Source organism: Carassius gibelio, chromosome A11 (assembly GCF_023724105.1).
Source record: "Carassius gibelio isolate Cgi1373 ecotype wild population from Czech Republic chromosome A11, carGib1.2-hapl.c, whole genome shotgun sequence".
Classification (NCBI taxonomy): Eukaryota; Metazoa; Chordata; class Actinopteri; order Cypriniformes; family Cyprinidae; genus Carassius; species Carassius gibelio.
The window spans coordinates 16,813,104-16,840,954 of record NC_068381.1 but is presented as its reverse complement, the minus strand read 5'-3'; the positions used below and the strand labels follow the sequence as shown (position 1 = coordinate 16,840,954).

Sequence of the window (27,851 nt, the reverse complement as noted above, 5' to 3'; positions counted from 1 at the left end):
TTTTGTGAAACAGGCCACTGAAAGATGAAATAACCACAACCAAAGCGTTCTAAGTGGAAATTAATTTCATCTCTTTATGCAGTTCTTAAACATTACAATTAAATACATCTGAGTGACAAAATCAAGTTTATCACAGAACTGAGAATTATTATTTTCAGTTTGTGTCTAGACATCCTACACAATGCATTCAATCACTACAATCATCTGTTTCCTCTGACAATGGCAAATAGGCACAAAACTGATCATGAAACAATAAATCAATCTTTCAGACCTCGAATCCTTTATGGATCGTAGCCTTACAAAATATTGCACAATTAAAAAAAAAAAAAAAAAGATGTAAAAGACAGAGCCTGGCTTTAATTTGCCATGTTGCATAGCCTTTAAATGACCCTCCCAATCCACAGTCATATGTCACAACAGACAACAGTTTGCTTTGTTCTCTTAGTTTGCGGTGCGTTTTTACACATGGTCATGAAGATCAACAAGTCTGTACTGTAGACACCCTCCGATCATCCCAAGTCAAACATATGGAGAAACCTCTACAAAAGCAGAATATTTAAAGACAACAGATTTCCAGATCAGTGACTTCAGCTGATGGGCTGCAATGCTGTGAAATGAGTACAGTCTGAGCTTCTGCTTACTGCGGTTTCAAAAAATGTCTGCTTAAGTAACTACATGTTCATTCCTGCTTCAGTTTTTATTTTCTCTACTGGCTTTGAAGCCTCTGGTAAGGCTATCGACCCCAATGTACATGACCAAAGATGGAAATACAAGGTCATTGTTCGGTTTTAGAAGCATAAGGCAATAATCTATCCACTCGCTCTCTCAAAGCCAGTCTTCACCTGAAGAAAAACCAACAACTTGCTGATGAGTGTGCAAAAGACAACATCCATCCATCTAAACTATCCACAAAAACAAATGTTTCTTGATGAAGTTTAGAAAACACAGAAATTACCTCATGACAGAGTGGAAGGAGGACTTATTCTTAGTATAATGTTGCTCTGACATCACCAGTCTACTTCTTTTGACTGGCAGACTCGACCAATAAACTACATCAAAGCACTTCTGACCACTAATAGCATCGGATTCAGGAGTCAAACTGCTCCATACATATGACAATACCAAACCTGAACACAACGGCAGGTCGTGAGCGAGACTTCAAATCGCATAAGGAACATTTTGATGGCTCGCTGTAGTGAACAAACGTAGTAGGGACCAAAACAATTTTAACGTGACTTAATGAATTTTCACTGCTTAGGCAGCATTAATGTTATATCAGTAGAGGAAGTGGAAAGAAAGCCGAAACAAACCTTGCACAAGATGTGCAAAGTACAATGTGGATTCAGATTGTGTAACTCCATAATCAGGAGCAACGAAAGTACCATCATTGAGCGATACATCACATTTTAAACGGAATACTCCCTGTATTAAAAGTTTCAACCATGTAAAAAAAAACAAAAAAAAAACACATGTAAAGACTTCAATGATCACATCCTGACACATGGTATCATTTGACAATTCAATACGAATTTACTCTTAAGAACATGACTAGACACCGGAAGTCTGCTTCGGCCCTCCTCATGTTCATGTTACAGGTTTCCAGGATGTAATTATATATAGCCCCATCACGGTTTCTCCTTGATGCCTTCCAGATTAATTTGCAGAGAGGGGTTGCGACTGTAAAGCGTGAATTCATTCGTTCTGACTGGGGGAGCTTGACTCAAGCCGGGGCAGAGTGGGAGTCCGAGCTGTCGCTTTTGCTCTCCGTCTTGACTTCCCAGTCCGTGTCACCTTTAAGCGTTTCTGCAACTCTAGAGTCTGTGTGTGAGGTCACTGCAGAGGACGTTTCAGATTCTGTCTGCCCTCCTCCATCACCAGGGGGACCCAGACCCTGAGCACAACCCCTTCCCGCAGCAACGCTTGCCGCGCTAATGTTTCTGACTTGGTTCTCTCCTGCTGTGCTCCGACCACGCAGCTCCGTTACCCCTGCGTTGGACGACGTTGGTTCCTGGATCCCTCCTGACTCCAAAAGAGAGTCGCTCAAATGTGAAACTGACAGGACGTCTGGGCCAATGGCGATCTCAGCCATCCAGTCGAGGTCGGAGTTTGACAGACCAGTATTTACCACCAAATCATTGTGGGTTTCGAGCTGAGGTTGGTCCTGAGCATCTTGTCGGTCCTGGCCATTAGTGTTCACATTAGCAGCTGCGTTAGCTTGACCAGCATGTGCACTGCTAGTGTTGTTGTTGAGATTGTCCTGCAATGCAGTCTGGTTTCCTTGACCCACCTGCTGGTTCTGAAGCAGCATCTCCTGGATCCGGATCTGCTGCAGGATGGCCGGCAGCTCGTAGTGGTGGAAAAAATAGATCATTGAGTGCTGCGCAAGACAAAAACAAAAAAAGCTCATGAGCAACAAACAATTCTATGCAATTCCAAATTCCCCGGTTACACTTAAAAAAGATTAAATAAAATACCTGAACGAAGAGCCAGGAAGTGACCAAAGCCAAACTGCTGTACTGGCCATTAAAGCGGTAATGATATGCATAGAAGGCAAAGTGATACAGATAAAAGAACCTGGAAAAACAGCACAAGAGATCTTTTAGATGCAATAATCGATAGCATTGCATTAACCACCAAAACAACCCTAGTGAGCTGCCTTTCTGTTCATTCTCTAGATAGGGAGCTCACACTGAAATGGAACCTCATAAGTGACTGATTTAATAGGAAGCATCTAAGTAAGCCACACACATAATGCTCCTGAGTACCCAAAATTGTTTCCAAAAGAAAGTGACGATACTTCAATCTTTAAAAAAGCTCTGAAAATTATTTTTACGAATTCAGATTGAGTAATGCTTGAATAATGCTTGACTGACTGATTAAAAAGTTGAGATTGAGGAAGCTGTGCCATTTTACAAAGATAAACTGATTGTAATCTTGTGTGTGTGTGTGTAAAATAGTATATCAGTCTTGCGAGTAAACTAAAAATTTTACTAGCCAATGGCGATTATATTGCCAAGGTGTGCGTAGAGGGTTGCAAAAGAAAAGTTCATTTTTACATAGAGGCATTGTGCTAGAAATATTATTATTTAGTACAATGTATGTGATACTGCTACTACTGTTGAAAAATGTAATAAAACTTTATTTTTTTAAAGAAATAAATCACACAATATATATCTTACATGTTTTAATTTTAATAGCAAATCCCCTTTATTTACCAAAAATAAAATGTGTTTAAATTTCATTAATTAAAAGACAAAATAAATTTGGGTGAAACTTGTTTTCTGTTTTTCACAACTTTCTTTTTCTACACTTGTAGAAAAACTTTAAACACAATTGTAAATAAGTATAAAGAACGGCATAGGTTGTATTTTTAGTGATAAAAAGTGTGTTTTTTTTAATTAGCATATTTTTGTGTTTTGTTTTGGTATTGGTACCGAGAACTGTGGGTTTTCACTGGTATCGGTACCGAATACTGAAATTGTGGTACCGTGACAACACTACATACAACCACAGTGAACAAGCGCTTATGGATGCTTCATGACCAGTTTTGAAAGTTCTGTGTGAATTCCTCTAGGGGTAAAAAGGTGACAACTATATGCAAATGTTGAAGATGTTTTGGAAAGGCAGATTATTCATTTCAAGATATCATAGTTATCAAAACAATTAATTCCAGTCTGTGTGGAACAAGTCAAGCTGAAATGTGAGATTGTGTTTAGATACATTTTTGTTCTGCAGCTTTCCTGTAGCTCAAACAGTAAAGCATGGCACTAGCAATGCGAAGGCCATGGTTTGAGTTCCCGGGGAATGCATGAATTGATAACACCTATACCTAGAATGAAGTCGCTTTGGACAAATCAGTTGCCAAACCCATACATGTAAACGTGAAGTGAATATAAAAAAGCAGTAGAGGAAACTGGTAAGACATCTGAACCACTGGCATTTACCTGTGCCGATGTGATTACATACCTGAGCCAGTGGCGCTTGCTTGTATTGGTGTGGCAGCAGATGGCATCGTATTGGTCCGCCAACCAAACAATGAGGATGATGTAAAAGGCAGTGGTTGTGTCATTGAAAAACTCAGACATGATGGCCTCCATTCCTGCAGGCAGGATCAACAAAGAGAGTATTTGGTATCAAACGACTTCACAAAATGTCTTAATAGATTTTCATGTGACCAATGACGAGTCAAGAAAATAAAAGATCAGACATCAAGTTGATAGAAGACTAATAAAGACATGAGAACATCTGTAAGCCCCAGCAGTGAGCTCTACCTACCAACAAGAGCCAGGATGACAGTGAGGAGAGGGGCAGCAGGGAAGGCAATGGTCATATTCATCTCCAACATCTGGAGAAGGTCCACTGGGAAAACCAAAAGCGAACATCAGAGAGATAGTCATGTTACAAATAATGGCTTATTCACAGTGTTAAAGACCCAAGAGGCTGATGGGAGCTTACCTATAAAGACGAAAATCTGGTGGTGCGAGTACCGCAGCAGCATGGACACGGACAAAGTCTGAGAAAATATATGAAGAATTGAGTATATGAGAATAAAAAGAGAATATGATGACATCACACTTACAGTCCAATCACTAAAGAGCATCTGTAGTGAAGGCGCTGCTACAGTAGAGAAAAATACTCACAAAGATAACCATGATTACAAAGGCTGCCAGGTAGGATGTACGAGCCATCCACATACTGACGAAACGGTAGTGTTCTCCAGAGACCACGTTCCTCAGAAACCCTAAAAACAAACAAATCATAGTTAAAGCATCATCAAGAAAAAAAAAATAACATTCTTAAGAGAGAACATCTAATTGACCTTTGTTTTCCTCGTTCTCTGCTAAAGCCTTCACACTGGACATCAGGATATCGTCATAGCCCAGGCATTCATCCAGGAGGAAGCGGCTGAAACCGTCTCCAAAGCACTCATCCTTCATGGGGTCTGAACACAGGCAGAGAGAGCTGAAGTACAACTCCCTCACATCTCATTCAAACCTATATGACTTTATTATAGAACTGCACATTAATTGTCAATTTATTTATTAATTAATTTATTTAATTTTTTTTTTTTTACATTATACCAAAATTACTGCACTTTCACAAAAAAACAAAAAAAAACAAAGAGAACTCGAATGACTTGGTTGCAGATTTAGTCACAGCAAATCTGAAAGAAAACTCTTTTATTTGAGCAGAATGTGTCAACAGAGATCACTGAACTCCAAAAGACATGTTTTCAGCTTATAATCACTTTTTCTATAATGTAGAGAGAGCGCATGCAGATGGTTTCCAGGTTGGATAGATTACGTAAACCACTGGACAGAAATGTATCTTTTTCAGAGAACAACTCTGATTGGGGAATTCAGACATTTGACATCTGGCAACCAACACCATGAATAAATGATTTACAATTAATGATTAAAATACGATTCATCATGCTTTCTTCCATGGAACACAATTCTGGGTTTTGCCTGGTTTTTATGTTGATGGCCTGGAGGGTGTGATGTACTCACCCAGGGTCACCACCATAACAGGGATGTTGAGTCGCTGCCGTGTGGCCTGGGACAGGCGTAGGAATCCATATTCCAAAGAATATTCGACAATATACTCTTCTTGTGGCCACACTACACAAACAAACACTGAATTTAGAAATTCTACTAATCTAAAAGGCTGTAAATTCACACTAATTGTTCTACAAAGTTTCTGTATTGAAAAAATAGACTGAGTATGCTGTCATAGATTTTTTTTTTCTTTTTTATGTGTGCGCGTGTGTTTAAGGAAACATTTAATATGCAAAATAGAGATGTCTATGTTCTCATTTTGGGTTTTCAAGCTTTAATTTGGTGGACTGACACCCTGAAACCATCCTTACAACAGGCCATTGTGATTGTTTCTTATGACACAGCACACGTGGCCTCTGGGAAGGGTAAGGTTATAACAGAATGTGGGAACAGAAATGAAATCTGAGCGGGGGAAATGAGAAGGGCTGCACTGGATGGAGAGAGGGAGGACAGGGAATGAATTCACAAAGGAGGAAGAGAAGGTAGAGGGATGCACCAGATGGCTATTTGAGATGTTTACCTGCTCGAGTTAGCATCTCAATCTCGGAGACAGTCTCCCTCAGCGGCTGCATACCTTTAGAGGACGCCTGGCTGAAGGACAGATCCTGGGATTCATTCAGGCTGGAGCCAGGAACACCGCCACTCATCGACGGATTCAGACGTGGCTCGATGTCCAGCTCAAACTGCATGTGTGTGTGAGAGAGAGACAGAGAGACAGAGACAGAGGACACAGTCTGTCAGAACCATCTGGAGAACAGAGGCCATTTCAGTGGAATAATTCACAATACAATATTCTATCCTATCATAATTTATTGACCATATGAGGACTTTCGAAAAAAGCAATTTTTTACTAGTAGCACCCACAAAAAATAATATATATATACAAATAAATACACAAGTACCATAGCCCTCATACAACTTTTATATGAGGACCAGACTGAAATTGCTGGGTTAACATTATATAATAAAGTCTATATTTATTCTAAAAATATATTTACATAATATTATATATTTTATAGAAATTGTTAATAACAATAATAATATTGAAAGCAATTAATTAATAACTCTTAACTTCGTAATAGTAATAAAAGTTACAATACTTTATTATTAGAACTAACACAATTTAATTAACAAATATTAAATTAGAAATAAATATTGATTTACTTTTAGGCTTCTGATCTTTTCATATTATTCATTATATTCTTATATCAAAGATAACTATAGTATTATTAACATTAACAATAAGTGACTTATTGATAGTAGTAATAGTAACAGTATTGCATAAATGAATACAAATACAATTATTTAAATTAACAAATATTAAAATTTATATTGATTAACTGCTTGGCAGCTGCACACTACTCCACTATTTTCACATCAATTCTATATAATTTTATAGAAAAGAGCTGAAAGGAGCAACATTTTTCAAGAACATTCATGCATCTCTTTTCTAATCAAAGGCATTTATAGAGATCTGTTATAAAAGTTAAAAAGAACATTTAGAGGGTTAGTTCAACTAAAAACTTTAATTAGTCAATGTTCTACTCGACCTTGAAGCATCCTAGGTGTATGGGACTTTCTTCTTTCAGTATAATCCAATCGGAGCTGCATTAAAAATTGTCCTTGCTCTTCCAAGCCTTTCAATGGGGTAAGCGGGTGTTTGTTGTTCAATGCGAAATAAAGTGCGTAACGTATCTGTAGTAAAACATCCCTCACACGGCTCGAGGGGGTGAATAAAGGTCCTGTGTAGCGATTCAATGTGTTTTTGTAAAATAAATATCCAGATTTCAAACGTAATAAACCCTTTTTTTCCTCACTTCTTCTGACTGTGGGGAACCAGAAGACATGCAGGCGGATGTTGTAGTTCGTTAGTGACGAGCGCAAAACAAACAGAACAGAACAAAACAAAACGCTGGTCACAATTTAAAAGCACAAAACGAAGATTTGTAAAGAAAAACGTGGGAGGATTTCGAAATAAGCCAAGAGGAGACTGGCTCTCCTTTGCCAAAGTAAAGAAACTTTGTTTTTTCTTAAATTTCCTACATTTCCCAGAAGCGCACGTGTGATGCATACGTCTTCCATCTTCCGCCTGCATGTCTTCCACATCACATATTCAGCAAATGTTAGAAAAAAAGTGTTTATTACATTTGAAATCTGGATATTTATCTTACAAAAACGTATGGATTCACTATAGGGGGCCTTTATTCACCCCTCGGGGTCATGTTAGGGATGTTTTATTACAGATGCGCACACTTTATTTCACGTCTTCTGAACTGTCGACAACAAACACCAGCTTACACTCATTTTGGAAGAGCAAAGACAATTTTTAATATAACTCAAATTGGATTATTCTGAAAGAAGAAGTTCACGTACACCTAGAATGCTTCGAGGGTGAGATATATAATGATAATAGTGAAATAATATCTCGTTAACAATATCAAATATCAGAAACTAATATTGATTTGACGCGTTAACAGCATTCATTTTTGGGAGAATATGAGAATGAGTAAATAAATAACAATTAGTAGTTTTTATATGAATTATGGCTGGCTCCCTATCCTAGTTTTCCCGTTCCTTTGTCCTAAACTCACCCGTACTGTGCTGTTGTCAAACATCTCCATGGTCATCTCTTCCTCCTCCTCAGCGTCTGTGGGCACCATTGGCTGTCTGGGTTCACTTCCGTCCTCCTCTGGTTCTTTCATGAGGCCCTGGATTCCCTCCGTCTCGTAGAACTGCAGAAAGATGGGCGCGCGGCTGGAGTTGCGCTGGATCTCCACGCGCAGGATGCCGTCGCGGGGCCATTTCTCCCGCACGTGCTCCAGACAGTTGATTGGAGAGCGGGAGAAGGCAATGTGGATGTAGGCCAGGATGAAGAGCATAAACAATGCCTGCCAAATCAAATTCGCAACAAAGCATTAAACATTGCACTTCCATAACAACATATAATATATAAAAAAAAACACTAATTTTATATTTTATAAGTCACAATTCTTACACTGAAATAGAGATAATTTAAATAATTTCATCATAGAAACCTTTTTTTTTAACTGAAAATATAGGACAGAATTAATTTCATCTGATTAAAAAAAAAAAAACTATAATAATTAATTAATCTTCCAACAGCTTTGTCAGTGGATAACACACATTTGCGTTTTCCAAATATTTTTTACAAACTTTTTATTTTATTTATGATTTTTAATATGCCACAAATGTGTTTATATGTTCAGCAAACACTATTGATCTTTTGTCAAATAAAATGTATTCGAATAACAAATGTATTAACGCAAAGGTTTTGTTGGATACAGGGTTACTTTAATGACCTAAAACGTACTTGTTACTTGAAATATAATAAACGTTAACTGAACATATCTACAGCTAGCGGTCAAAGCAACATTTCTCATTTTCCAATAGTATAATCGGATGTACTGAAATAGATAATACTAAAACGGAAATAAATACTAATAAAAACTATTATAATAATAATAATAATAATATTATTTTATATATATATATATATATATATATATATATATATATATATATATATATATATATATATATATATATATATATAAAGTATAAAAACTAGTTAAAAATGACAAAAAATGTAAACACAAAATAAAAACACTATTCTCTACCTTAACAGGTAATTTTTGAAGTAGATCCACATGTCACAAGCATTCGAGTGCCTTCCTTCTTCTGCAGTGCTTCTGTGTTTATAACAGAGTAATAAATAAAGGCTACTGCAGTTTACTCTTGTTTCCACATCTGGATTTCTATCTTGCTCTACAGTTCAGGCTGATCAATCAGCCAATATCTGTGTTTTAAGATTATCACTCCGGCTGATAACGCAACGTTTGGCCAACTAACCTTTTTGTGGTGCCTTGTGTCAGTTCCAAAGTCTGACGACAGCCTTGTCAATGGATCTTAAATATTATGTGAAGCTAAAGCAATGTGTGAATATTTAATATTTTATTTATATTACATGATGTGTAGTGAGCATGGCATCCTGCATCCTAACACAGGTGAGGAGGAGGAGGACGAATGAGGATCAAAAAAGAGCATGTTTAGGGCTTCTGGGAACACATTACAGGAATGTCAAAGCTCACCTTCAACAACACGAGGAACTCAAACATTCGTCTGAAGGATGGTGGGAAGAGTCTAGCATATGTGACTGCCATCTTAAAGAACAAGGCGTGGAAGAGTCGGTCTCTCACGTTGATCAGGGGGTTCTGGTTCATCGCTGGGTTCCGGATCCGGTTGTTGTTCAGTGGGACGTTGTTGTTGTTCACATTGCCCTGGTTGTCGGACATGATGGTCGTTGTTCAGTGACTTGACAAGGAGAAAGACCAGCTGAGGTCAAGCAGCCAGCAATGTGCGCAGATTGAGATGATCAGGCGGGTCACACAGCATCAGCACACACTGATGATGATCCTGCTGCAACTAAACTGCACTGACCTTAAGAGATCACCACAAAAACGGCCCAAAGATGGTGAAACTGTAAGGATGTTGGTGGGCAAGGCTCCTTCCCCTCCTACCATGTCATGACCTAGCGAGCTTGCAAACTGTTAAAGCTTTAGAGCATTTGGCACACCAGCGGATCATGTGTCTTATATATTGAGCCCAGAGGAGTATTTCAGACTGGTAAATTGTGTTTTAGACTAAATAAGTCCTGCAGATGTGTCTGAGGCCTCCTGCATACACTCTCACCGCAACCAGACTAATTAAACTTGGTAACTCACCCATTTATTTTCACAAACGCCTGCTAAGAACATAATATCCACTCGAGTTTGGACGTCGTAGCTGAGAGTTTTAAAAGAAAGTAAGAAAACTGGAATATCACGCACAGCACGTCTGCTAACAGTGTTAAGCTAACAAGTTAGCCGAGCTTTCCCTGAAGAACCCGTATGTTAGGTTTGCTTTTAAACGAACACCTCCACATATAACGCTGACGATGTCCTCTTAAATAAGGCCGGAGATACTTGATTGTATCCCGCCTGAACCATCCGATGGCAGCGACTGCAACCTGTCTTACAGACCATCTGTTTACACAACGATTTTGTGGTCAGGAGCGGAGCGGACTTGGGAGTGAAGCGAAGAAGAGTTTAACGAGGAAAGCGTTTCCACTCGGGTCTCGCTTCCGCGGTTAGTCACCTGACATCGAGTCACGTGATTTGTGACCAGCGAAACGGATCATTTGTACATTTTTCTTTAATTCATTGAATCCCAATAATATACTTTATTTTATTTTATTTTATTTTAACTACTAAAGTCAAACAGCGCATTGTTTATAAGTACTAGAAAATAGTTACTCTAGCTGATAAGAAATAAGTTATAAAATAGGACAGGTTACTGAAGAGTGGAAGGGCTAGACAGTTCAGAATCCACGGTACATGTCACTCGGTGAAAGTATTATTCCTAACATTATATTTGTATAGCGCCTGGCTGTGGTAGGATGAACACAGGACACATCAGAAATGTATTCTTTGGTTTTTCTCATTGTGATGGATTTCCAGCATCACTACTCCAGTCTTCTTTGTCACATGATCCTTCAGAAATCACTCTAATACGCTGATTTACTAACAATATTGGTTTAAATTTTATTTATTTATTTATTTGAACCTGTAATACTTTTTACATGATTCTTTGGTGATTAAAAAGTTTAAAAGAACAGCATTTCTTCAAAATATAAATCTTTTGTAACAACACTGCTGTTCAAACATTTGGGGTCAGTAATTTTTAAAAAAAAAAAAGAAATAAATGCTGTTATTCAGCAAGGATGTGTTAAATTTATATAAAATTATAATAAAGACTCATTTTGATATAAAAGATTTCTATTTTAAATAAACACTGTCCTTTTAACTTTATTCATCACATAACCCGGAAAAAAAGTATCTCAAGAATAGATAGATAGATTTCAGAGGACACTTCCATTCATTTCAATAGGAAGTCGTGGACTTGGGAGTTTAACCCAAGGGCGAAAATATTCCCCCTGCAGATTCTGCTAATGTTCAAGTTGACCAACAGAAAAGTGTTTGGTTTGAGAGACATCTGTTTGAGCAGTGATACTTTGCCACACTATTGACCAGTGTTGGGGAAAGTTACTTTTTAAAAGTAATGCACTGCAGCATTGAGTTACTCCATAAAAAAAACAAAAACAAATCAAGTCACTTTTTTATAATGGAAAGTAATGCATGATGTTAATTTTGCATTACATTTTGTCACCTATGCTAGGCTTGCTTATTTTGTTTAATAACAAAAAAAACAATTTTGGCTATTGTGTAAAGACCCTTTCACACCAAAAGTAAAATTAATACACTTTTGCCTGAAAGAAGTGCCTCTGTCTCTGAACCTCACTCGGGACAGGAGAGGTGTCAAAATGTTGTGAATATGAATGCACCTCAATGGCGATGTCTGATCATTTAATGTGTTCAGACATTGATAAGGTGATGATCAACCTGAAGAGGAGTTTATTCTGGACGGACCACCCCTGCGGTCCTTCCAGCAGCTCGTTCAATGGGTGGGAGACTTTGATCTTTATCTGCTGGCCAACTTGAGCTCAACTTAACGACCTTTACCAGCAATCATTGTGCTGATGGTGTTTTATGTCTGAATATCTTTGCAGGGCTCCATCTTTCATCTAGGGTTTGGGTTTTTGTGGAACGGTAGGTCTCTGGGCATGCTGCGAGAGATGCATGTGATTATCCGTATTTGGGGCCTGCTGAAACCAGAGTGTTTGCCCATCTACACGGCCACATCTTACAACCAGGACAACATGTTTCTGCTCTTCCGCCTGCTTACCAAACTCTGGCTCTGCAGTGAGTTAGACCCTCTGTCACACTTTGAGCCAACATGTCAGTTGAGCTGTTAAAAAATGAACTCTGTTTTGCTGTTTTCCTTTGTCTGGCTGCTCGAGATTAGAGTCAACGGCAGGACCCTGTTGAAACGTTGATTGAGGAGTGCTGTCTGCTGCCCAGTCAGCTCCTGGTACCCAGCATGGACTGGCTGCCTATCAACGATGGTGTCATCACTAAGATCCATCAGATTGCAGTCAACCCCAACACACAGGTGGAGGTGTTCAGGTGAGCCTTTATGGGTTTCCTAAAGAAATAGTTCATCCAAAAATTTAATTTAGTGTTGTCACAGTAGAATAATGTCTATAGTTGATACCAATAAGTGAAATTTCACAGTTCTCGATACCAATTTCAGTACCATAGACTACTCAAACTATTTTATAAAAAAAAAAAAAAATTTTATGCTGGGCAACAATAATAATTATATTTTTTTTAAATCACGATTAATCGCATTATTGTCTGCCATTAATCGTATTGTTACACAAAAAAAAGTTATAATGCATTCAAAAGTAGTTATTGTGCACTTTTTTCATTTAGTAGTAGGCCTACTGCTATATGTCTCACAGTGTCTGGTTTGTGTATCCCTGGTTGTCCACTAGTGGTCTCACTTCCCCATATAGTCACCCCATTGCAGGCACTACATTTCCCACAAGCCTTTGTCCGATTCATCACTGTTAATTGCACACCTGTTAATTGCACTCAGCTGTTCCCACTTTCATCGTTTCACCTGTCTATATATACCCTGTTTGTTTCTATCAGTTTCATGGAGTCCTTGGTTTATGTCACCTTGCTTCTCGTGTTCCCAAGCATTTTTTATGTTTCTTGTGTTGGACTGCTTTTGTGAATATTGACCTTTTGCCTGTCTGGACTATGATTATTGGATTCTCCTAATAAAACACTGCAAATTGGATCTCTCTGTTTGTGACGGAAGGACTCCATTATGCCCAGATCCAGCGGTGTGGGATTTCGTATCAGTTCCCCAGCCACCATGGAGGAGCGGATGGGGAGACTTCTGAACCTAACCACCCTCTGTCAAGGGGTGACATGGCAGTAGGGCTGGGATATAATGATGAGGCACTGAAGGACCTATTCAACGCCTGCCTTAATGGGAGATGAAGGGGCTGGAGATCCTGGTCTTGGGGGTCCTGGGGGTTCACCAGTTACCTACACCATAGTGCTCAATGGGATACACCGACCACACCCGTCTCTCCAGATATGATGGCCGACTCTATGCCGATGTCTCCAGAAAGGATGGCTGCCAGCCCAGAGCCACTGCACAAGATGGTAGCCACAGTGGACTCCCCAGAGTCAAGTCAGGCCCCCGTGGACCTTCCAGAGTTGAGTCATGTCCCTGCTGATCAGGTCCCCATTGACCTTCCAGAGTCGAGTCAGGTCCCTGCTGATCAGGTCCCTGTTGATTTCCCAGAGTCAAGTCAGATCACCAGTGACCATTGAGTCAGGTCAAGTGACCATTAACACTCATGAGTCAAGCAAAACCACAGTTAGACCTCATAAGTCAAGTCATTATTGATCTTCATGAGCAAAGTCAAGTCACCAATGATCTTCATGAGCAAAGTCAAGTCACCAATGATCTTCATGAGCAAAGTCAAGTCACCAATGATCTTCATGCGCAAAGTCAAGTCACCAATGATCTTCATGAGCACAATCAACTCACCAATGATCTTCATGAGCAAATTCAAGTCACTAATGATATTCATGAACAAAGTGAAGTCACCATTAACCTTCATGAGTCAAGTCAAGCCACAGTTGATCTTCCTGAACCCAATCAAATCACCACGGATCTACCAGAGCTTCATCACGTCTCAGCTGAACTTCCAGAGCCTCGTCACGTCTCAGCTGAACTTCCAGAGCCTCGTCACGTCTCAGCTGAACTTCCAGAGCCTCGTCACGTCTCAGCTGAACTTCCAGAGCCTCGTCACGTCTCAGCTGAACTTCCAGAGCCTCGTCACGTCTCAGCTGAACTTCCAGAGCGCTCGTCCTATCCTGTTATGGCCATGGAGGCCATCCATAAACTCACCATCTGCCCTGTCATGGCCATGGAGGCCATCTACCATCTCATCATGGCCATGGAGGCCACCCTTAATCTGATCATGTTCTGTGTTTCAGTCTTACCTAACCAGACTTCTGTCTCATCGGCACGGTTGTGGTGGTCCTCTGCACCACCCTGGTGGGCTTCTGTCTCATCCGCACGGCTGTGGTGGCCCTATGCTCCACCCTGGTAGGCTTCTGTTTCGTTTGCTTGGCTGTGGTGGTCCTCCACACCGCCCTGGTGGGCTTTTATCTCATCCGCACGGCTGTGGTGGTCATCTGCGCCACTTTGGTGGGCTTCTGTCTCATCCTCATGGCTGTAGTGGTCTTCTGCTCCGCCCTGGTGGGCTTCTGTCTCATCTGCTCGGCTGTGGTGGTCCTCTGCGCCGCTTTGGTGGGCTTCTGTCTCGTCCTCATAGCTGTAGTGGTCTTCTGCTCCGCCCTGGTGGGCTTCTGTCTCATCTGCTCGGCTGTGGTGGTCCTCTGCGCCGCCCTGGTGGGCTTCCGTCTCATCCGCAAGGCTGTGGTGGTCCTCTGCGCCGCTTTGGTGGGCTTCTGTCTCGTCCTCATAGCTGTAGTGGTCTTCTGCTCCGCCCTGGTGGGCTTCTGTCTCATCTGCTCGGCTGTGGTGGTCCTCTGCTCCGCCCTGGTGGGCTTCTGTCTCATCTGCTCCGCCCTGGTGGGCTTCTGCGCCGCCCTGGTGGGCTTCTGTCTCATCTGCTCGGCTGTGGTGGGCTCCGGTTCCGACCTGTTGGGCTCCAGTTCCACCTGCTCCACCCTGGATTCCTGCTCTGTCGGCACTGCCCTGGGCCTGTGAACTTTCAAACCGCCTTGGTCTCTTTGTTTTGTTTTTGCTGTTTTCTAAGGAGCAGCTACCACATCCTCCTCAGAACACCAAAACAAACCAAAGAACAAAGAGACCAGGAGGGAGGTGGACTGGTGGAGGATCAGGGGGAGGGACGGAGGGCCAGGTCCATAGAGGGGAACAGGGACAGGAAGTGATATTCCCAAATAAAACCAATGCCATGAGTCTGTGGGAGCATCGCTGGATCAGGTCTCTGGAGAAGAATCCCCTCCACACAAGGACCAGATCGCCTGAAAACTGGGAAAGGCTGAAGCTACATGGATCTTTCAATGTAAATGAAGTATAGATCTATGCAGCAAAGCAGTCTTTATTTTCTTAGAAACATCCTTCAAGACTGGGTTTTCTCCCAGCCACAGTGTCTGCAAGAGAGAGGGAATAATGTCTTATTTTTTTGCTGTTGTAAACATGTACCATACATTTTGTTTTGTAAAGTTGTAGTACGTAATAAACATTTTTGTAATAAAATAGGTTTTGTTCATCATTAAATTGTCTGTCAACCATAGGGAGGAGTTAAACCTGACAAATACATCCATGTTACACATCCATCATACAAATCAGAATAATGTGTTACATCAGTAGATACAAAAGATGCCCTACTGATCCTGCCCACAACAGACCATTAGAATGACCACATACCTGTTGACAGCCACTTCAATAACAGCACTATTCACCTGCAGGGACAGTATGAGTATTTGTCCACAGGAATCGATAGAAATTATGGGGTAAAGTGTGTCGGCCAGCCACAGTGCTTTGGCTCTAATTCAAGAGGTCATCATGACATAGGGTGCTCTTGAGAGATATGGCCAGCAGGCCGTCAGGCATCTCTCCAGGCCTTCAGTGGCAGCAGCTTGCTGGGGGTTCACACTTTTTTTGATCAGAGCAACCACTGTTGATTCCCACATGCAGACAATCTGAAAGCAAAGAAAAATTATTTCAAGATCAGAATGCTGAAGAGACTGGAGATGGTTCGCACTCTGAAAAACTAGACAAAGTCTTTAACAAAAAGAATCAGTCATTTTATTAGAGCAAGCTAGCCTTCATCTGAGCGCAACAATATTCCCTTGTCCTCTAAGATCAGAATGCTCCAAAGGTCATTTAAAAACATAAACATATATTATAAATATATATTATTATTAAACATAAGATGTTTTCTTATTATGATTGTAATGATTTTTTATGTATTTTTCATTCTTCATATTAAATTTGGAGTCAGCAGTTTTTTTTATTAATTTATTTGTTTGAAAACAATTGTGTGAAAAGGTGTGACACTACAGATATTGTTTCAAAATATTTGTATTTCAAATAAATGCTGTTCTTTTCAACTTTACATACGCCAAAGACCCCGGGGAAGATAATTTCACAGTTTACAAAACGTAAGCAACATTATAATAATCAGAAATGTTTATTGAGCAGCAAATCAGCATTTTAGAATGATTTCTGATGGATTCAAATAAAAAGCAGTGATTTAAAATTTTAATAAAACATCACAATATTTGTGTTTTTACTGTATTTTTGATCACATACAGTACATGTCTTGGTGAGAATAAGATACTTTTTTCTAAAATATTTTACAAATATTTATTTTATTTTTACCAACCCAAACTTTTGAATGTATATTCTAAAATGTATTTAAAACTGCGGTACATTATTGATAGGAAATGTTGTAAATGTTGTTCATGAAAGACAAAAAATTAAATAGCAAGACAATTTGGCTTTTTATATAGAGGGCCAGTCTAAAAATGCAGAAAGTTTTGTGTGATGGGTAGGTTTAGTGTATGGGGATAGAAAATACAGTTTGTACAGTAGGCCTATGGAATGTCCTCATAATGATTTGTGTAACTGTGTGTGTGCGAGCGTGCATATGCTTAATCGATTTAGATTACACAGTATAGAACAGTTTTGTGTCATTTGTTCCCTCTTCACAGTTTAAAGGAATAAAACACATGCAATCGACATCTTTGGTTATTCGTTGGTCCCTATAACAAGGCTGTAAGGGAAAATGTTTGTTTATGAGGTTTAGAGGTGTTCATGTGTGTTTTCATCCCTGCACATAAGTTAAATCAGTTAGCCTTTCCAGCCCTCCCTGTTACCTGTGCAGTAGCATGTTACCACTGCTGGAGGAGGAGATCAAACTCAGAAGATGCTTAGGAATGCTGCCACCTACCCGATGACTGCTGAGGATGGAACGATTGTATATTAAGATCAATGGACGCAGCTTCACGCAGCATTGACTGATCATCTGTTATCTGATAGTGCGGTCCTTCTGCGGTCTACTGAGGCCCCTCAGATAGATACTGGATGCCTGACTGCAGGAGAGCAGCTGGAAAAGCATCTCAGTGAGCTGAGGAATATTGTGGTTGGCTCCAGCAGTCCACGGCTGCGTGATTGTTCCGTGGAAAACGTGAGCAGAAAGAGGAATGTGAACTGAACGAGCCGCGGTCTAACCTCGTGTAGAAGGAATACGCTGGGAATTGTCACTCAGGATATCCCCGTTCCGTCAGGGATTCGCCTGTTTGTTTGTTTTTTGCAGTGAAGGTGAGATTTTCCCGGTTTTCTACCTGCATGATGAACAGCAGCAGAATACATAAACAACGTACTTCGCGTCGCGTCGCGTCCAGTGGAGATGCGGTATTTTTACGATAAATGATCTCTGAGATTGTCGCAGTGACACTTTTCGGCAGCGATATACTCTTACATAACATATACAATATCTCAATCTCACTTTACAGCGTGAGTCAAGATGATATCGGGCAGGCAGATCTATGTAAACACGAGTATGGATCTCGTTATGGCGCGCACTGATGGCCAGTGATTCTCTCGAGCTCTCAGTTCATCTGACAGCTGATCAGTTCCTGACTGATTAAAAACTCCTGGCATTCTGTTCACCACTGCAGTCACAGTCGGTCATTTTGCAGACTTATTTGATTCTAACTTACCTACAATTTAAAATATTACATATGAATTAATACTTTATATGCATTTTATATTATTTATTTTTATACCAATGAATAAGTCCAATTTGATATAACTGTTTTTACTATTTATATAGTCTAGTAAATTTAATAAATGTAATATTTTCATTATCTGTCTGCCTGGTCTGTCTTTCTATCTATCTATCTTTCTATCTGTCTGTCTGTCTGTCTGTCTATTTGTCTGTCTGAAATTCACAATATTACAAATTAACATTTTATACTACTGTTTTTACTATTTATATTTAAGAAATGTAATAATATTTATAATATTATTATTATACAAATAATTTATGTATAAAATTGTATATTACTGAATTTTGTATATATTTAGCATTATATATATATATATATATATATATATTTATTTATATATATATATATATATATATATATATATATATATATATATATATATATATATATATATATATATGTGTTAATATTATATAAATATTTAAAGTTCAATTAATTTAATTTAATATATTTTATTAAAATTCACAAATTAATTGTAATTTAAATGAAATTATATTAAGATTAAAATATATTACATTAATATTCCCTGAACTATAATCAGGGTGTTACATTAACATAATTGCCAGCGAAATCACTGCCATCTTTCTCATCATTAGTGACTTTTCTCATAATGTGTGAACAGTGACTGATCTGTCTCATTCTTATCTGATTACATTATTGATTTTTCCTGAGTCTCTTCACTTCCAGCTCCAAGTGTATTTTAATTCTCCCTTGACTTGTTATCATGGCTTGAAATTTTTATCGACCCATGTGTTGTCAATTAGCTTTTTCTTGGGACAAACCAGGGTCAGAAAGTAGCTGTGTTGCTCAACTCACTCTTTAACCCCACTTTCACAGGAAACAGATTTGTGTGAGAAACCCATTCAAGTTTAATTAACTTTCTCTGCAGTCAAAGCGCCGTGCTGTGAATATGTGTGAGCACAAACACTGTCTTTTTTGGAAAGAACTCAGCGCCTATGGATTCCTCCCTAAAAGTGACACACACACACACACACACACAGAAATCTTTTGCCTGTGAGACATATGCAGCTCTTCGAGATAAACAGAGCTCCCAGTCTTGAAAACAGGCTCCCTGCTAATTCAGCAGAGCCCCGCTCAGTCCCCCTTGAGAGTTAGGAGAGTCTTCAAGTGCCTTGTTTAGTTGATTTGGCAGAGAGCACAAACCATGCTCTCTATGCCTGCTCGAACAATAGCCCACATCAACATTTGTTCATTCTGCTCTTTTGAGAATATTGTGAAAGGAGCTGTTTATTTAATTTTCTTTTCTTTTTTTCTCAGGCGCACAGTCTGTTATCCATTTATTCAGGTGGGCCTCATTCTGTTTCAGATGAGAAAATAATAATTTGAACATTTTTGTGCAGGCCTTTTCCTGTGGGTAGAATTTAACCATCTTGTGTATGCAGAAATGAAGAAGGGAATCACTTCTCACTCTTCTCTAATAAATAAATAAATAAATAAATAAATAATAATAATAACATTAACTTATTTCAAGCTTGTTACTTATTCCAGAATAATTCTCACTTCAGGCTGAATTGTTTGATATAATTAAATTGTTTGGGAAAAATCTAATAAAACATAAACCTGCACTAGTTATACAGTGATATATATGTGAGTTTGTGTGTGTGTGTGTGTGTGTGTGTACAGTATATGCACACTGTAAAAATGATATTTCAAAGTTGTAAGTAAAACCAAGATGATTACAGTATACTACAATTATACTGTAACTTCTAGAATGGACAATGGTCATTTAAAATTAGGATTTAAGCAGATATAGACTATAAGAACTACTGTGGAAAACAGACCAAAAATATAGATGGCATGTTACACTCATGGTTGAATCCATTTTTTTTTTTTTTTTTTTTTTTTTGTCCAATCAAATGCTTTCTAGGATGAGAACATCCCTCTCGCTAATACGCCTCCTGACTAGCAAATCATGGTTTGTGGCTGTGACATGTAGTAAAAAACCTCGTCAAATCATTTAATGAGGTTCTTAAAGTGAACTCATATGTTGACAGAATAACTGCAGAAGACCAGCACCATGATGACTGCACGGGAAATAATCAAGAAGAAACCGCCCAAAGACAGTCTGACGCTGCTACCCTGCTTCTATTTTGTAGAGGTGTGTGCCACCATTTATTACCAGTCTAATAGTTCAATAGAGCAATTAATCTCAGGTAATTACATTACACATTAAAGAACTGGGCTTCCTCATTTTCTTTAAAGACATAATTGAAAATGCATAACAGCAGTCAGTTTGAGTGTGCTACAGTGTTTACCCTCCACCACATTGTCACCCTGGAGTACAGTACTCTGTGCTGACATTTAACAACCATTTGCCACAGTTGCTCTACAGTAATGAAACTGCGCTCTGGTGTTGATATATCTGTATATCTGTTTGTACTTGAGGAGAACTGGCATTTTTAGTACTTTTAAAATTGATAAAGACTGTCTCTCTCTCCTGAAAAAAAAAAAGCTACCCATTGTGGCATCCTCCATGGTTTCACTGTACTTCCTGGAGCTGACGGATGTGCTCCAGCCGGCGCAGGTGGGGTTTCGCTGTCATGACCGTTCACTCAGCATGCCGTACGTGGACAGCGGTGATGAGCTCATCCCTCTGCTCATGCTCCTGAGTCTGGCGTTCGCCGGCCCTGCTGCCTCTGTGAGATGAAAGCAATCATGACAGCTTCATTGCATTTCATTCTATGTAACATTTGTGAGCTAAATAGTTTAAATAAATTATTTTAGGGACAGTTCACCCAAAAAATTAATATATTGTTATCAGTTAAGTCACCCTCCACTTGCTCCAGAAATGTTTCTTTCTTCTGTTGAACACAAGAGAAGATATTTTGAAGAATGAGGTGACCAAACAGTTGATGCTCCCCACCAACTTCCATAGTATTTTCTTTTTTCTTTTTTTCTTACAATGGAAGTCAGTGTTTGATTATCTCATTCTTCACAACATCTTCTTTTGCGCTGAACAGAAACTCATACAGTTTTGCAACAACTTGAGGTTGAGTAAATGTTGTAAGAATTTAAATTTCATTCAGACTCTTTAAAGTCAACGTAGGCACGTTGTTCTAAAGAAAACACATTTCTTTACATTCTGCCAAAATGTAATACATTGCTTCTCCACTTGGGCCGAAGTTATATATTTGTTAACATTTCATATTTGAACTAAATGCATTAGGTTTAATCATCCTCAAATTACATTTACACATGCCAAAGTCAAATTATGATTAACAATTAGTCAATTTGTCTTGTTGTCTTGTGTTCAGATCATGATAGGTGAAGGTCTACTGTATTGTATGCAGTCGAAACTGAAGGTCCGTCCAGGGATTGAGGGAAGCATAAATGCTGGTGGATGTAATTTTAACTCTTTCCTGCGGAGAACTGTTCGTTTTGTTGGTATGTAACACTTTTATCATTGTAAGCCAATTTTATGTCGCAAAAACCCAGTGTGTTTGATGGTAAAATATGAAGGGGCTGAATCTGACGGACGTTTAGTGTGGATTTACACTATAATTGTATAATATCTTAGACTATATAATAATGAAGTTTAATAATAAAGTATAATTTCAGTTGTTTAAAAAATTAAGTTTAACAATAGATGACAATTATTTGTATTTTGCGACTTGCGAAATTTTATTGTGATGTGCTGTAAAATTGATTACAGCTATAGCATTTTTATTATAAGAAATTATTACACATCTAATGTGAAACTGCAACACAAAAAATCTGAACAGGAGTGATGCAGATGAACATTATGTAACATGAGTCAGGCACAGAGTGTTACATGAAACTGATGAAATGAGTCATCGATGTTTCGTTCCTCATGATCTGTCTTTTCTTCAAGGGGTTCATGTGTTCGGTCTTTGTGCAACAGCACTGGTTACTGATGTCATCCAGCTGGCCACTGGCTACCACACACCATTCTTTCTCACAGTGTGCAAACCCAATTATACCGTCCCCGGTGTGTCCTGTGACAAGAACCCTTACATCACCAAAGACATTTGCTCTGGCCAGGATCAGAATGCTATTCTGTCTGCCAGGTAATTGCATGTTTAACTACTGGATAAAATCTGATTATGTGATTTACTGTGATCAACTTGAGCCTTGTACAGTCACCATTTTCTTTCTCCCTTTTGTGGTTTTATTCCTGTTAGAGCACTCCCTGCTCATCTCTTTTTTTAAACCTATAAAGATTTGACATTGATTTCTGCTGCATATCTGGTCTAGACTTATTCCAGATGTTTGCTTCCCTTTATGACAGGAAAACCTTCCCTTCCCAGCATGCAACCCTCTCTTCCTTTGCTGCTGTTTATATTTCAGTAAGTCTCTTCGACACCGTTTCAATGTGTGTCTACTAAATGTACAGCACATATTATATACAGTACTGATTGTACTGTCGATAGAAATAATGAACAGCCAACATTACAGATGTGCATGGAAAAGACATATCACATATGCATTGACACAAGCAATTTCAACACGATCATATTTTTAAGAAGGATGTGACTTAATATGCTCTGTTGTGTAATGTTCGCTAGATTAGAGAAAGTCTAATTATAGGTAAGTGCTTCACATGTCTAGCTATTTGGCAGGATCCACTTAGGGATAAGTTGTTACTGCTTCCCACCTTGCTTGTCAGACTGTCAGAGGCTGCAAGGCAGCGTGTTATTAATTTGCGCTTGACAGCTGGAGACCCATACTGCTCTCTGCTCTTCTAGATGTACTTCAACTCAACAATCTCCGATAGCACCAAGCTGCTCAAACCCGTTCTGGTGTTTGCCTTTGCCATTGTGGCTGCGTTGACGGGACTCACTCAGATCACCCAGTACCGCAGTCACCCTATCGATGTTTACGTTGGGTTCTGTATTGGTGCTGGTATTGCCGCATACCTGGTAAGTTATTGGTTTACTGATGTATTTTTGCAGATGTAGAGTAAGGTATTTGCTCAGCCATCCTACATTTAATGTATTTTGACATGTTGCTATTGAGCTTTTTGTGCTATTAAGTGTTTTACCCAAGTAGAAGATGTTCCTGCATCAAATTCCATGTTGGTAGATTCTATGGTTTGGGGTTGGGCAAAGCCTGCATCTGGGGATAGGGGCTTAAACAACATTCAGCAAACTGTTCTGTCAGGACTAGGGCTATGATGGTTTACTTTTATTAGGCAGATGCTTTAATGCTAAATAAAAAGGATGCAACATTCAGTGTGTTCAAGATATATATTTCATAAAGTCATGCATTACCTGGGAACGGGACCCATTGGACTCTGGTGCTGCTAGTGCAATGCTTTACTGTCTGAGCTACACGAACACTGTTTGATTGTAATTTTGTTTTCGCAACCAGTCAGGAACATATCCTACATGGCAAAATCACATTTTGGGTATTCCTAGCTAGGGGGTTTTCACACCATTTCTGGAGCCTCCCCAGCACTACACATTTTGGATGATTCCTTTTGCTATGCCTTATATTTCAAAGGCTGCATCCTTAGGAGATTGCATTTGGTGGCCACATACATCACTGAGGCTGTCTCAGTTAAGAAAAGTATCCATTACATTCCAAAGTAAACATTCACACCTCAGAAAAAAATTATTCTATGTTTATTTTTTGTTGGTTTCTTGGTTTGTTAGCTTTTTTTAATGAAGTATCCTCAAGGACATATACTGCCAAAAATTGTGACCTCTGGAGGGTGCAGGCTTCGAAATGACAAACTAATCAAGTAGTTCAGGATTACTGCACATTAAAGACAGGACAATTAATGCAATGACAACGCCACAAATTTGATTCCCAGGGAACACCAAAAATGATACAAGGTTATAAAACATAAATGTCACTGAAAGCAATATAAATCACTTTGGATAAAAACATCCACCAAATAAGTAGGGGTGCTCCGGCCGATCGTTATGCGTATCTCCTCAGTAAAGCCGGTTCTCTAATCAGCGGTTAATTCCATCAGGTGCGTGATTTCACACAGAGCAGCTGTTACTTCACAGAGCCGTTGTTAATAGAGAAGATGCGCAAATCCACTTCATTTTCAGCGTTTTTTGGCGCATCTTCTCAGTTAACATCGTGATCGGAGCACCCCTACAAATAAGTGACTGTGATTTGACCAGTTAGAATTATGGACCATCATCTTGTCATAGAACAATGTTCCTGTTTAACAAACAGGACCAATCCTATCCTTAATGGTTGATATGAATGTTGTTCAAGCTCCCACCCCAGCCCTAAGTCTAACCCTAAACTGAACTGGCTGAAAGGAATAGTTCTGAACTATTCAAAGATAAGGAGACACTTTAGTTTAAAACTCTACATCATTCCAGGCTTTCCATGCTGTTGCCAACTTCAAATCTCCAGAGGAAGCTGTCAACCCACAACCTCCTACTCTGCAAAAGGATGCTTTGAGGGCTCTGGCCCAGAGAGGCCATGACTCGGTCTATAACAAAAGCCACGCCTCTGAGAGCAATGAGGAAATAACATCACCAGCATCTCTAGATGGGCTGAACCGGCCTTTACAGCGGGAGAAAACCTCGTTGGGAAGCTTAAAGAGAGCCAGTGTCAATGTGGAGCTACTGGCGCCTCGCAGCTCAATGGGTAAGGAGACAATGGTGACCTTCAGCAACACATTACCCCGTGCTAATCCAGAGGAGCCAACGAGGCGTCTGGTGACAGTACCTGTACCACTGGACCCAATGCGGTCACAGCAATTAGTGTCTGAATGGAAGCAAAAGTCAATGGAGATGCGAGGCGGCAGCTTGCCCGATGAGGACACTAGCGAGCAGGGCTCAGATGGTGGCAACGACACAACCACAGAGGAGGATAGCGTCCACTCTTCAGTCTATTCGTCTGTTCAACAATCAACCAAACCTGCTAACCCACCTGCAGGTACAAGAGTGGTGATGCCCCCTCGTCCCCCAGCACAGCCCTCGGCCCCCCCACCTGTGTCCCCTAAAAGCGCCAGCACTCGGGCCAAATGGTTGTCCATCACAGAAAAAAGTGGTGCTAATATCCCAGTTCTTAAGGCAGGAAATCAGCCTCGGATCATGCAGGTCATTGCCATGTCAAAGCAACAGGGACTCCTGTCTGGATCAGCCAGATCCTCAGAGACTTCATCCTCTTCTGGTACCTCATCCATCACAGGTACAGAATCATCACCTAATCGTTCAGAACGTGATAGCGGTTCAGGCATCATCACAGTTGATGCCCATGCACCCCACCTCCCTGTAGTTCGTATGACCTCCAACCCCAACAACCCCTGGGAGTGGAGAGGATCTTCTGATGGAAACACGGCCGAGTCGTACGAGCTTAAAAACCTCAACCGTGAGGGTTCCTGCAGTTACCGTCACATCAGAAGCATCTCTCCCTGTTCCTCCGTCAGTGAGACTGAACACAGGCCACCCCAGCCTCTTCAACCTCCCCAGCCACCACTTCCCCCTCAACTCCCACCGGTGGGTCAAACCACAGAGGGTCGCAGTCTGCGCCGAAAGACCCCTCTAGTTCTTCTGGATAGAGAGGCCAATCTGAACCACACTGAACAGGTCAACTACTACAAAAAGCTACAAAGTAGCAGGCATTTCAAAGAGTGACAATGTGCTGACTTATATTTGAGCACAACTACACTTTTTGGTCTTTGGGTTTTCATTTCTTGATTTGATTCCATGAGCAATATCTGAATAACTGGATCCACTACACATTGAGTCAGAAGAGCATTTGAGAGATGTTGCTTCTGACAACGTAAGAGCACAGTGGTTTTGTCCTCTGAGGGCAAACCAAACTACACTATCAAGATTCCAATAATTTCTATTGTGTTTATATAATATCCATATAATCAAATTCCAACAATGCCAATTGTAAAATACGGTTTGGGTTTATTTTTATTGCTGTTCTTTTTTGTTCATACTTAAACGTGTGACTGAGATGTCAATTTGAATTTATGTGTATGTGTGTTTACGCACGATTCTTTAGTGTATTTTGTGGTGATACAATAATATTAGGAACTATTTGATTGCCTTGTAGCTATCATGGTGAAAACCGATTTAAATTATTTGGTTGGCTCTTTATGAATGATAATTGTTCTGAAAAAGGGTAGCGTCCTTCATTCTACATCTGACTATAATTGTTTATAAACTGTTCTGGACATTCTGCAAGTCTACTGAAGACTCCCTGTGTAAAATGGTGGAAATATGGAAGCACTTTGAATAAGCACTGTGTGTAAACAAGTGAGGTGAACTCAATTGTCTGAGATATTCCAAAGGAATATTAGACTGTCCTGGACACTTTAAGAAAAGTATTTTCTCATAATTCATGATGTACCTTATAGTGGAACATCAGCTGGACAACAGGTCCATTGAAATATTTACTGCAAAAGAAAAAAATATTATTATTATTTATTTATTTATTTGGTGTAAATCACAAAAAAAAAAAAAAACATTTCTACAACTCTCTGGGATTTATCTGTAATAGTTAGTGATCTCCTTGTCATGCTTTTTCCCAGAGGTTCTCCTCTAAATGATCATGATGCATGTTATGTGAGTGTCGTCGAGGTGGAAGTGAAGCCTTGTCAGTGAACAATTCCAATCTGTTCTCATGTACATGTACAGCCGTCACTGCAGGTTGAATTCTGTGTGTGTCAGCTCTCTCTTCACGGTGCTCTGATCTGCTCCTGGATCTCTGTAGATGGTTGTCCGTAATGGATGCTTCGTGCTGTTGATGCAGTTTCTGAAAAAAGACAACAAAAATTACAACAATAAACAAGCTGCAGTAAATTAAAATATGTGTAAACTGCAAACCTTGCCCATCCCTTTAATGCACTGAAATATTTTCTGTTCATCTTTATAGACTTCTTTAATTAATAAAGTGGATCCTGCCTACAGCAGGTTAGTGGTGGTGATGTAGATTCTGAACCAATCAGTAGACATTCGAGAGTGAGTGGTAAAAAAACCTGAGCCATTTGATTTATAAAAATCTAATAATATGAGGGCAGCTCATGGCTTCATCTTTTTTTCTGCCTACAATTTAAAATCTCTGAAATGGTGACTTTTCACAGTATACAGCAGCGTCTCCATCACAGTACTGGGACATTAGTATACACACACACAAACACACAAACACACACACAGACCTCAGGATGAGCACCCCCTGTTGGCCTCACAGCTAATTTAATTCTCATTTTAAGTCTCCCATCCAGGTACTGGCCAAGCACAACACTGCTAAGCTATAGTGATAAACCTGTTTAGAGCTGCAGGGTGTCAGGTTTTCCAATGCAAGCAAACAGACAAACAGAAAGCTTTTGATTGATGAAAGGAGCCACTGCTTATGCTTAGGGCCCTCAAAGCTGCAACAAACCTGCATTTTATGTTTTAAAATGGATTAAACACTGTCTAATTTAATTTATTATTATTATTATTAATTGTGAGAACAGATTTTATAGTTTACTATTGTTTATCTAACAATTTACTGATACTCGATGAGATTTTACAAGAGCCATTTACAAGTTTATTAAGTGCACATGCTTTTG

At 39.5% G+C, this 27,851-nt stretch overlaps 2 protein-coding genes across 4 annotated transcripts; one reads left to right on the top strand and one right to left on the bottom strand.

Annotated features, from left to right (window-relative positions):
* Positions 1–47: 47 nt before the first annotated feature.
* LOC128022505 (membralin-like) lies at positions 48–10,677 on the bottom strand. 2 transcript variants are annotated; one of them, XM_052610144.1, is made up of 11 exons: positions 9,668–10,677; positions 8,150–8,446; positions 6,079–6,241; positions 5,511–5,621; positions 4,820–4,942; positions 4,641–4,741; positions 4,456–4,513; positions 4,276–4,359; positions 3,967–4,099; positions 2,475–2,574; positions 48–2,377 (listed from the first exon to the last, which is right to left on the bottom strand). In XM_052610144.1, exons 1-11 carry the CDS (start codon positions 9,869–9,871, stop codon positions 1,721–1,723), a joined length of 2,031 nt encoding a protein of 676 aa, XP_052466104.1. In that variant the 5' UTR covers positions 9,872–10,677; the 3' UTR covers positions 48–1,720. The 2 variants fall into 2 exon arrangements, with proteins under 2 accessions (XP_052466104.1, XP_052466105.1); XM_052610145.1 differs by having other exon boundaries at positions 6,133–6,241; positions 9,668–10,631.
* A 6,819-nt stretch (positions 10,678–17,496) lies between these two features.
* Positions 17,497–27,206, top strand: LOC128022504 (phospholipid phosphatase-related protein type 3-like). 2 transcript variants are annotated; one of them, XM_052610143.1, is made up of 9 exons: positions 17,497–17,861; positions 19,610–19,637; positions 20,347–20,450; positions 20,805–20,990; positions 21,607–21,736; positions 22,185–22,380; positions 22,602–22,659; positions 23,059–23,232; positions 24,658–27,206. In XM_052610143.1, exons 3-9 carry the CDS (start codon positions 20,370–20,372, stop codon positions 25,918–25,920), a joined length of 2,088 nt encoding a protein of 695 aa, XP_052466103.1. In that variant the 5' UTR covers positions 17,497–17,861; positions 19,610–19,637; positions 20,347–20,369; the 3' UTR covers positions 25,921–27,206. The 2 variants fall into 2 exon arrangements, with proteins under 2 accessions (XP_052466103.1, XP_052466102.1); XM_052610142.1 differs by lacking the exon at positions 19,610–19,637.
* Positions 27,207–27,851: the final 645 nt, after the last annotated feature.

Bases quoted from the DNA above. Each gene is read 5' to 3' on its own strand.
- LOC128022504 (XM_052610142.1), top strand. From the start codon at position 20,370: ATGATGACTGCACGGGAAATAATCAAGAAGAAACCGCCCAAAGACAGT. The intron at 20,451-20,804 runs GTGTGTGCCACC...AAAAAAAAAAAG, and splicing joins CCTGCTTCTATTTTGTAGAG to CTACCCATTGTGGCATCCTC. The intron at 22,660-23,058 runs GTAAGTCTCTTC...CTGCTCTTCTAG, and splicing joins TTGCTGCTGTTTATATTTCA to ATGTACTTCAACTCAACAAT.
- LOC128022505 (XM_052610144.1), bottom strand. From the start codon at position 9,871: ATGTCCGACAACCAGGGCAATGTGAACAACAACAACGTCCCACTGAAC. The intron at 4,742-4,819 runs GTCAATTAGATG...GTTTGTTTTTAG, and splicing joins AGAGAACGAGGAAAACAAAG to GGTTTCTGAGGAACGTGGTC. The intron at 2,378-2,474 runs GTATTTTATTTA...TGTCTTGCGCAG, and splicing joins CTTCCTGGCTCTTCGTTCAG to CACTCAATGATCTATTTTTT.